The sequence below is a fragment of the Ochotona princeps genome, chromosome 11 (assembly GCF_030435755.1).
Source record: "Ochotona princeps isolate mOchPri1 chromosome 11, mOchPri1.hap1, whole genome shotgun sequence".
In the NCBI taxonomy this organism is placed as follows: Eukaryota; Metazoa; Chordata; class Mammalia; order Lagomorpha; family Ochotonidae; genus Ochotona; species Ochotona princeps.
The window spans coordinates 13,857,757-13,868,906 of NC_080842.1; the positions used below are offsets into that span (position 1 = coordinate 13,857,757).

The window sequence follows — 11,150 nt, forward strand, 5'->3', positions numbered from 1 at the left end:
TAACACTAATGGGTCTGTTGTTAGCAGGTGATCATGAAGAAAATGGTATTCATTTTGGAGACTGATACCAAGTGAAGATATTCCAAGAAAAAGTAGAGATATTTAACCTACACATGTTGAGCCACCACTTGGGTTGCCCGCACACTGGAGTGCTAGTTCTGCTCATGCTCCTTCCTTCCTTTTTTTTTTCTTTTTAAAGATTTACTTATTTATTATTGGAAAGGCAGATTTACTGAGAGAAGGAGAGACACGTCAATTCACTCCCCAAGTGACAGCAACGGCCAGAGCTTAGCCGAGCTGAAGACAGGAACCAGGAGTTTCTTCCGGGTCTCCCACACGGGTGAAGGGTCCCAAGGCTTTGGGCCGTCCTCTAGGCCACGCCGGTCCCAGGTTATCTTAGTCTTTAAAAAATATATTATTTTTGGACCCGGAGGCTAAAGTCCTCGCCTTGAACGCCCCAGGATCCCATATGGATGCTGGTTCTAATCCCAGCAGCTCCACTTCCCATCCAGCTCCCTGCTTGTGGCCTGGGAAAGCATTAGAGGACAGCCCAAAGCTTTGGGGCCCTGCACCCGCGTGGGAGACCTGGAAGAGGTTCCAGGTTCCCGGCTTCGGATCGGCACAGCACCGGCCGTTGCGGCTCACTTGGGGAGTGAACCATCGGATGGAAGATCTTCCTCTCTGTCTCTCCTCCTTTCTGTATATGTGACTTTGTAAAAATCAATAAATAAATCTTTAAAAAAAAAAAGAGTAAGATAACCATTTAAGTAAAGTCTTCTTTCTTAATTGTCATCTCTATAAGCAAGGAGAATGCTTCAGATTCAGAGACTCTGATATAAATTAAAACTTCCTGAAACTCAGACAAACTTAAGCAAATTCCCTTTTGGAGCAGATGACACAGATGGTGTCCTCCAGCCCCTGCCCCTCTCTGCACGGAGCTGCCCTTTTTGTTCCCAGCAGCAGCGATCAGCCCTGCACGCCAGGACTTCACTTCTGGCTGGAGTCCCGAGGGTTTGGAAGCCGAGCTAGGAGCTGCTGCTCGGCCATTCGAGCAGGTCAGACAACAGTGGACATGTGATCTAGGGAGGGGAGAGCGACCATACGGGGGATGGTGCGTGACACGCAGTGATCTGCCCTGTGCTATTTTGCTGAGAGACCAACAGAGCAGACAATTTCTGGAGACTGAAGCCGGCTCTTGGCTTGCAGCTCCCACACTCTGTGAAGCCCCGCTAGACTCCACACCCTCACATTCCATTAACCATCTCAGGGGCTTCCCTGCAAGATGCCTTTTTGCTGGAACTTCTATGAAAGTCGTGTTTTCACTTGTTGACCCAAAAAAATCCTTGTCTAGAAAAAATGGTAACCAAGGCAAATGCGTGACTTAACCAGTAATTAACATGGAGAAAAAAATGCAAGTGGAAGCAAACATTAAAAATGCATTAGTTGCTTCTCTCTGTTGACAACCTTGGAGCTGTCATTTTTATCTTTTTATGGGTGGTAGTAGTTAGAATTCTTTGATGGGAAGTTACAAACCCTCCTTTTCAGTAAAAACATGTTGTGTATAATCTATGGACTCTAAGGTAAATCCTTAATTAGCAGTTTGATTTGAGCCTTAGCATATGTACAGTTTTACCTTTTATTCTTACTATGTCTCCTATGGAGATTATGAGCTTCTTTCTAAAGGATTAGATTATCATTACTGCAAATGTCCTTTTGTTCCTTCACTTGATGGCTCAATCAGAATTATTCAAGGAAGTTATTATCATCCACTACTTATTACATGCATTTAAAAAACATCTAGAATTAGTTAAAACTTTACCATTGTATATTTTGTTATTATATTTTTAAAAAGATTTATTTATTTTCATTGCAAAGTCAGATACATATAGAGGAGGAGAAACAGAGAAGATCTTCCATCTGCTGATTCACTTCCCCAAGTGGCTGCAATGGCTGGAGCTGCACTGATCTGAAGCCAGGATCCCAGAGCCTCTTCTGGGTCTCCCACAGGTGGGTGCAGGGTCCCAAGGCTTTGGGCCGTGCTTGACTCCTTGCCCAGGCCACAAGTAGGGGAGCTGGATGGGAAACAGGGCCACCAGGATTAGAACCAGTGCCCACATGGGATCCCGGCACATTCAAGGCGAGGACTTTAGCTGCTAGGCTACTGCGCTGGGCCCTTGTTATTATATTTTATTATTCATTACAATGAAGAAATTTAACTTTATGATTAAAATGCCTTTTGAGGGGCTGGTATTGTGGCCTAACAGATTAAGTTGTCATCCACAATGCTAGCATCCCATAAGGATGCCAGTCCAAGTCCTGGCTCTGCCAATAACATAGGAAATGAAGAGGAAAATGGCCCTGCCACTCGTGTGGCAGACACTGGTGAAGCTCCTGTCTCCAGGCTTTGGACTGGTCCAGCCCCGGCCACTGTGGCCATCCGGGGTGTAAACCAGCAGATGAAAGATCTCTCTTTAACTCTGCCTTTAAAAATAAATACATAAACCTTATAAAAAACAAACAAAAAATCCTTTTGAATGTAAATCACAATCTGTGCCCCAAACATTATAAATGTTCTTTTAAGGTGGACTAAGGCTATTTCACATTGAAACTGGATAATCTCTGCTGCAGGCTACCCTTCTGTTGCTGCTACCAAACTTGGAAGTTACCGAAGAGGGCCGAGGTAGGCATAGTCAGACCATTAGTCTTTAAATAGTCTAGATAACCCTGGACAAGTTATTCAATTCCCTGACCAAATCTTTTCATTGACAAATGAGTTTAACAGTGGTATCTGTGAAAACAATAGGAAATGATCCAAGTATCTGAGCCCTTATCACCCATGTCAGAGATCCTGATGAAGCTCTGGGCTCCTAGCATCTACCTGGCCCAGCGCTGACCACTGAGGCCACTTGCAGAGTGAACTATCAGATGGAAATCTCTCTCTGCAACTTTGTCTTTTCAAATAAGTGAATGAGTCTTCAAAAATAATAATAAAAAAAGAAAAGAAATGGAAGATCCTACACACTTAGGGAAAGACTGACTACTCTGTAGCTAGGTAACAAGGAGCTTCAGAATCATATTTCAAATATTTGATTGATTTGTTAATTTTTTTTTTAAGATTTTATTATTATTGCAAAGTCAGATATACAGAGAGGAGGAGAGACAGAGAGGAAGAGCTTCCATCCGATGATTCACTCCCCAAGTGAGCCACAATAGGCCGGTGCGCGCCGATCCGATGCCGGGAACCAGGAACCTCTTCCAGGTCTCCCACGCGGGTGCAGGGTCCCAATGCATTGGGCCGTCCTCTAATGCTTTCCCAGGCCACAAGCAGGGAGCTGGATGGGAAGTGGAGCAGCCGGGATTAGAACCGGCGCCCATATGGGATCCCAGGGCATTCAAGGCGAGGACTTTAGCCGCTAGGCCATGCCACCAGGCCCGGTTTGGAATTATTTAAAAGGCAGACAGAGATAGACACGAAGAGATCTTCCATCTGCTGGCTCACTCTTCAATGCCCACCACAGCTAAGCTGGCCAGGCCAAGGCCAGCCGCCAAGAACTCATCTGGGTCTCCTCCATGGGTAACAAGAACTAAAGTCTTTGTGCCACCAAAGTTACTTCCTAAAATTTGCATTAACAGTAAGCTGAAATCAGACGCAGAGTGGGATTCGAACACAGACGCTCTGCTATGGGATGCAGGGATCCCGAACGCCTGAACTCCTGAGCCCAATGTGTGCATCCTCCCCGAGTCGTTTTTAAATCTGCTCAGTTGGCGACAATTAGCTTCAATAGACATGCTCCTGCAAACCATGGTCTCTGCTTTTGAAAACCAGCCAGAAAGAATAGGCTTGATTCAATAAAAAACGCCTCCCAGTGCCAAGAAATGACTAAGTCTCACCCAAGTAACCACACATCCACAAATGATGTCAACCCACTTACATCTTTGAGAAAAATCTGCCAAGCTCCGAATCCCACACTTCTTGAAAATCCTATATGAGGTCTGAATTCAGCTGTGTTCAAGGAGACCAAGGCTGACCAGCAAAATTCTCCTTTTGCTAGAACAATCTATAAATTGTTTTGCACTTATTTCAAATGTCGCCTGGCAATCTCACCAATCTTTGATCATTTTTTCTGTTGAGAACAAAATTTATGTAACAAATGCCTCAGTCTTTTCAGGCTGCTGTAACGGGACAGTTTGCACTGGGTACAGCATACAGAGCACACATTTCTTCCTGTTCTAGAAGCTAGGAAGTCCAAGACTGATGCCTGACGAGGAGGGGTCCTTCTCTGCTCCATGGATGGCACCTTCTAGGTATCCTCGCTGCGGAAAGGGCAAACAGGTTCCCTCTAGACCTTGTATAAGGGCACTAACCCACTGCAGCAGGCGGAACCTTCACCATCCAGCCCTATCCCAGAGGCCTCATTTCCACCCCATTGCACGGGGGATCGTCTATATATGAATTTGGGGATGCACATAAATTGGGACCACAGTGACAAAGTTCACTCCTTTCAACATGCTACCGTATTTAATTCAATGATTCTTAAAATGTACTCACAAGGTTGTCCACACCAACCCTACATAATTCCAGAACATTTCCTTCACCCAAAAGGAAGCCTTCTACTTCCCAATCCCCTATTCCCTTCGAACCCTGCCGAGCACTATTTTTGTCTCTACAGACATGCCTAATCTGAAACTTACCAATGCTGCTATTCATCTCCTGCAACTTTTTTCTAGTTTTCTTGCATGTGTGTCTGTGTAAAATTTGTTTTTTACTTTGAAAGGCAGAGTGATGGGGTGGTGGAGGAAGAAACAGACATAGAGGGAGATGTTTCCTCCACTGATTTACTCCCTAAACAGCTGTAATAACCAGGGCTGGGCCAGGCTGAAGCTAGCAGCCCAAAGCTCCTCTGGGTTCATTGGCGAGGACTTCAATAACCGCTACGCTATCGTGCCCCCTCTTTTGTCTTCTTGATAACAGCCACTAGGCAGAGTGGGATTAAATCTTAGAGGGGTTTTGATCAGCATTTCCATGGTGATAAGGGATGTGCAGCAATTTTTCCTGAGCCTGTTGGCCATTTGCTGTCGGCCACCTGTCTTCCATCAAAAAATGGTTTTTGGGACCATCTGTCCATTCTTAGATCAGACTGTTTCTTTGCTGTTGAGTTCCTTATATCTTTTTGAATACCAACCCCTTGTCACATGCATGGTTTGCATACATTCTCTTACACTCTAGGCTGTTTCTTCGCCCAGTTGATCATTTCTAGAGCTGTGTAGACATTCTTAGTTTGATATGCTTTCACTAGCCACATTTTATGAGTTTTTGTCCAGATAAATGTCTGAAAGCATATTTGCTATGTGTTTTTCCACTAGTTTCACAGTTTGGGGCCTTGAGACCTTTGATCCATTCTGATTTTATTTTTTTAAATGGATAAAAATAGGAGTCTAGTTTCATTCTGTGAATGGATCCAGTTCATGAATATTAGTTATAGAAAAAACTGTATGTTTTTGGCAACTCTGTCAAAGATTAATTGGTTGTAGATACATGGATTGATTGATTGATTGATTTTGTCCTAATGGTCTATGTGTCAGAATTTTTATTGTTTTTTTATATTTATTTTGATTTTTGAAAGGTAGAGTTGGACAAAGAAGAAGAAATACAGATAAAAGAGCTCTTCCATCAGCAGATTCACTCCACAACCACCCACAAAGTCTGGGGCTGGCTCAGGCAAAAACCAGGAGCCTGGAGCTCCAGCAGGGTCTCCCATGTAGGTGGTGGGGACTCATAGCCACCATCCACTCCTTCCCGGGTGTGTTAACAGTGAGCTGGGTCAGACGCGGAGTGCCTGCAACTTCAACTGTCGCACTGATACCGGATGTGGGCTTCCCAAGCCGTGACTTAACCCACTGTACCTCAACACCCAATCCTGAAACCTTTCTTTCATCTGACAGGTACAGATACATAGAAGGTGTTTAGGTTATAAAACACCATTAAAATCAAACACATCAAGTTAGAGAAAAACCTATAAACTGCAATTTTCCTGAAAATGAGGTTATTCTCGTAAAATGATACACAAGCTATGAGGAGGCCCGGAGGCCCTCTGTTCGGCAGCTGCTGCCTCTGGTGGAAGCCCTGCTGCCCAGTGCAGCCACAATCCACAGCTCAGCAGGAAAGAGGAAAAGTCAGCTCAAACAAAAATTAGTAAAATTACATATAACATTAAAATTCTTTTTCTTTTTTAAGATTTAGTTATTTATTGTTTGAAAGGCATATCTGCAATTAGAGAAGGAGAGAGAAAGAGAGAGAGAGAGAGATCTTCCATCTGCTCTGCTAGTTTACTCTCCAAATGGCTGAGAGGGCAGGAGCCAGGAGCTTCTTCTGGGTCTCCCACATGGGTACTGAGGTCCAAGGACTTGGGCCATCCTCTGCTGCCCTCCCGGGCACATTAGCAGGGAGCTGGATCAAGTGGAGCAGCCAGGATTGAACCGGTGCCCAATATGGGATGCTGGCACTACAGAGACTTAGCTTGCTAAGCCACAGCACTGTTTCCTCAAAATCCTACTTTTAAAAAATGTTTTATTCATTTATTTTTATTGCAAAGTCAGATATACAGAGAGGAGGAGAGACAGAGAGGAAGATTTTCCATCTAACAAGACATTAATAAGTACCATTAACTGTTTCAGAGGAGTAAGGCTTCAAGGCACGTGTGAAGCAAAACAAGGGAAAATTCCTCATATCTTGACAGTCTCCTTCCCCACCCAAACTGTCAGCTCTTTTGCCCACACCAAATCCCAGAGCATTTTTTCTGCTTTAGTAACATATCTTTATCGGGTCTTTCCCAACCACTCAACCCGCTTGTGTAGAGATTTCAACTCCCTTCACGCTAGCAATGTTTGATTTTTAAAACTATCAAGTTAGGTTATGTAATTACTAAGTACAGCTGGCATAAACAAAGACAATGAACTTTTGGAAAGCCAGTAACTCAGGGAGAGAAGGGATGAGCCCAGCAGGGAGCAGGTGACCTGGCACTGTGGAAACAGGTGGGCTCTGAGCATTAGCGGTTCCTTTCCACAGAGGGCAGAGACGGGGTCAGAGGTTTGTGCCATACAGGCAGCGAAGGCAACCGAGTTGGTCAGGCACGGGTAATCCAAATTCAAGGGCCTTTGCCCCGACTCATGCTCACACGAAACCAAGGGGTACTGAAACGCCTTGGAGGGGCGTGATGACAATGCTGGTTTGATCACCCCACTCCTCTCTGTCTCTAGCGGTACTAACCTGCATCTTCATAGAAGACCAAGAACCCAAGCTTCCCTGTGTTTGGTTTTATGAACCTCAGCGCAGCTAATGTTCTAAAATATTAATGCCTATCCATGGAGGAGCAAAGAAAACCCTGTTTGAGAGGCACACAAAAGCTTTTCCTAACACTCGTTTACTCAAACTCAAACAGGTCATCCTGCGCTAGTCAACAGGGAAAGCAATGCTGTCTGCTGCTGCCCTCTTGTGGCAAAACAGCAGAGTGGGGCTATAAGACATTAAGATGGAAGTATCTGGAAGAGCTCTTCATCTGCCCATATCAGCGGGTGGTTTGCACACTAAGAATTCACCATCAAAATGATGAAAGTGCAGAAGTGAGAAAGCCCGGGGAATTAGACGTTTCACTTCCTCATCTCCTGAACTGTCTAAAATGTTATTCTCACCAGTAAAAATCCAAAACCAAATCTCAACTGAACTTGAGCTGTAGTTATGCAACAAGGTGGAGGAATCCACCATGGTGGGAGGGTTTGGGGAGGGGTGGGGAGAACCCAAGTATCTATGTAACTGTGTCACATAATACAATGTAATTACTGAAGTTAAATAATAAATAATTAAAAAAAAAAATCCAAAACCAAACCAAACCTGAAATGCCACACAGTTCATCAGCAGCAACAACAAGGCCCAGTAAAAACTTTGTACAGAGTGACCTGGAACCTCTTCCCGAGATCCTTCTTCGGGTAACTTAGACTGAATCTGATGTGAAGACCAGACAATTCTGCTTACACTCCCCTGTTTTGTCTCATGTGGACTGACACCCTTCAGGGAAGCACAGCTTTCGGGATGCCACCTTCACTTGTTTTCTTTTCTTTCTTTTTTAAAAAAGATTTATTTATTTTTATTGGAAAGGCAGATCATATAGAGGAGGAGAAACAAAGATCTTCCATCCGATGGTTCAATCCCCAAGTGGCCTCAACGGCTGGAGCTGAGCTGATCCGAAACCAGGTTCCTGGAGCCTCTTCCAGGTCTCCCATACGGATGCAGAGTCTCAAAACTTTGGGCCATCCTCGACTGCTTTTCCAGGCCACAGGCAGGGAGTGGGATGGGTAGCAGGACCACCGGGATTAGAACCGGTGCCCATATGGGATCACAGGGCATGTAAGGTGATGACTTTAGCCGCTGAGCTACCACACCAGGCCCTCTGCTTGTTTTCTTCATTAGCATTTAAGAAGCCCATTCCTTTCAGCCGGCTGGCAGCTATCAGGTGAGCCAGGATGGGTGCCTACAAGTACATCCAGGAGCTGAGGAGGAAGAAGCAGTCGGATGTGATTGGCTTCTTGGTTCGCTGCTGGCAGTACCACCAGCTCTCAGTGCTGCACCGGGTGCCCTGCCCCACGTGGCCCAACAAGGCGCACAGGCTGGACTACAAGGCCAAGCAAGGTTATGTCATCTATAGAATTTGTGCGTGCCACAGCGGCCGCAAGCGCTCCGTGCCTAACCGTGCGACCTACAGCAAGCCTGTCCATCAGGGTGTTAACCAGCTGGAGTTTGCACGGAGCCTGCAGTCTGTGGCCGAAGAACGAGCGGGGCGTCACTGTGGGGCTCTGCGAGTCCTGAATTCTTACTGGGTTGGTGAAGATTCCACATACAAGTTTTTTGAGGTGATCCTCATTGATCCATTCCGCAAAGCTATCAGAAGAAACCCTGACACCCAGTGGATCACCAAGCCCATCCACAAGCACAGGGAGATGCATGGGCCGACTTCTGCAGGCCGCAACAGTCGTGGCCTTGGCAAGGGCCACAAGTTCCACCACACAATTGGTCGTTCGCGCCGTGCAGCCTGGAGAAGGCACAACACGCTCTAGCTGCACCACTATCGCTAACACCAGTCATGTTTGTAAACCTCATACCTAATATAAACCGTTCAGAACAGCCACAAAAAAAAAAAAAAAAAAAAAAAAAGCCCACTGAATTACAGTCTCTACCTTAAAAGGTTGAGCAAGTATTCCAGGGGCCCATGGTGGGGCCATCTGCAATGCTGGCATTTCACCTGGGCACCGGCTGGAGTCAGTTCTGACAATGTGCCTGGGAAAGCAGCAGTAGATGACCCAAGTGTCGGGGCCCTGCCCCCACGCGAGAGGCTCAGGTGAAGCTCCTGCCTTCTATTTAAACCACGCTCAGCCCTGGCCTTTGTGGTCACCAGGGAAATGAACTAGTGAATAGATCGCTCTGTCTCTCCCTCTTTTTGCAACTCTTTCAAATAAATCTCTGAAAAACATACATGAAAAACCTTTGAAAAGGATACTGAAATTCCAGGTTGGGGAACACAGACAAGCTGGGAGGAGGATGGGCTTCAACAAGGAACGCAAGGTCTGTGCCAGCCCCAGCCCGAGGTACTTGTCTGTTTGAAAACTGAGTACACAGCACCACTGTGACAACCAGTAAACTACTTTCCTCAGTTCTGTGAATCATTCCAGGCATCTGAATCTGGGGTGGGAGGAGGCAGAGGTGTGTGTAGCTTCGGCACCCCATTTACCAGGAGCAAATGAAGTGGGGGACTGTACCTTTAGGCTGTGGGGTCTTTCTAACCCTGGTTAGTGTCAGAACCACACCTTCCACTGGACACCAGTGAGAACTGGGGGTTGCTGCTGGAAACAAGTACACACACCAGGTATGAAAAACACCACCCAATGAGGCTTCGAGGTCAAAGAGCTCTGACGATGTCACATTGCGCGCCAATGAATGCGCAGCAGACTCTAACAAGCAACCTCCCTGGCCCGGAGGCCCCCTAAGGGATTCTGACAACACACAGGGAGGCACTAGCTGTAAGTGGATGTGAGTGTGCTGGGGTTTCTCAAAGTGAACGTGAATTCTTTGATGTCTTCAAACAGTAGAGCCTCCTCCTCTTGTCTTGAAGTGTAAGATGGACTTGCTGACAACTTCTCAACAAATGAAAGTAGAAGGGACGGTGTGGGAAGCTTTAAAAAGGAGGCTGTCAGAGGTCTGTGGCTTCTGTCCTTTCTTGGGTAACTCCTAGAAGAAGCAGGCTGTCAGGTGGAGAGGCTCGCTGGATGCAGACTGAGGCCTCCTGCCCACCACGAGCAGGTCCTACAGGCGCAGGGAGTGGTAGCGCAGGCTGAGGGCCTAAGCACCATCTCATGTGAGTTTCCCAGAGTCTTGATCTTCAGGAATTACGGGAAATGGTGTTTTAAGCTATTGTGTTTTGAGGTATCCTGCTATCTAGCATGGATGACCAGTATCCTGTGCATTTAGATGCTGATTTAGTTAGTGTAACTCCCCTTGGGTTTCTTTCTTTTCTTTCTTAAGATTTATTTACTTTTTTTTTTTTTGATTTTTATTTATTTTATTACAAAGTCAGATATACAGAGAGGAGGAGAGACAGAAAGGAAGATCTTCCGTCCAATGATTCACTCCCCAAGTGAGCTGCAATGGCCGGTGCTGTGCCAATCTGAAGCCGGGAACCAGGAACCTCTTCCAGGTCTCCCACGCGGGTGCAGGGTCCCAATGCATTGGGCCATCCTCTAATGCTTTCCCAGGCCACAAGCAGGGAGCTGGATGGGAAGTGGAGCTGCCGGGATTAGAACCGGCACCCATATGGGATCCCAGGGCATTCAAGGCGAGGACTTTAGCCGCTAGGCCACACTGCCGGGCCCAAGATTTATTTACTTTCATTGAAAAGGCAGATTTACAGAGAGGAGGAGACAGAAAGATCTTCTGTCCGTTGCTTCACTCCCCAAGTGCATGCAACAACTGAGCTGAGCCAATTGAAGCCAGGAGCCAGGAGCTTCTTCTGGGTCTCCCACACGGGTGCCGGGTCCCAACGCCTTGGGCCGGCCTCAACAGCTTTTTAAGGCCACAAGCAGGGAGTTGGATGGGAAGCGGGGCA

General features: G+C 46.3%; 1 protein-coding gene and 1 long non-coding RNA gene across 2 annotated transcripts in view; one reads left to right on the forward strand and one right to left on the reverse strand.

The window, feature by feature from the left end:
- The window catches only part of LOC131481367 (uncharacterized), a 322,287-nt gene that overhangs the window by 142,252 nt on the left and 168,885 nt on the right, over window positions 1–11,150 (reverse strand). The gene's annotated exons all lie outside the window — the stretch shown is intronic.
- On the forward strand, window positions 8,518–9,129 carry LOC131481365 (large ribosomal subunit protein eL15-like). Its single transcript, XM_058669850.1, has one exon. The coding sequence runs from the start codon at window positions 8,518–8,520 to the stop codon at window positions 9,106–9,108; it is 591 nt and encodes a 196-aa protein (XP_058525833.1). The 3' UTR covers window positions 9,109–9,129.

What these genes read in the sequence shown, in the direction of transcription:
- LOC131481365 (XM_058669850.1), top strand. Translation starts at nt 8,518, where the DNA reads ATGGGTGCCTACAAGTACATCCAGGAGCTGAGGAGGAAGAAGCAGTCG.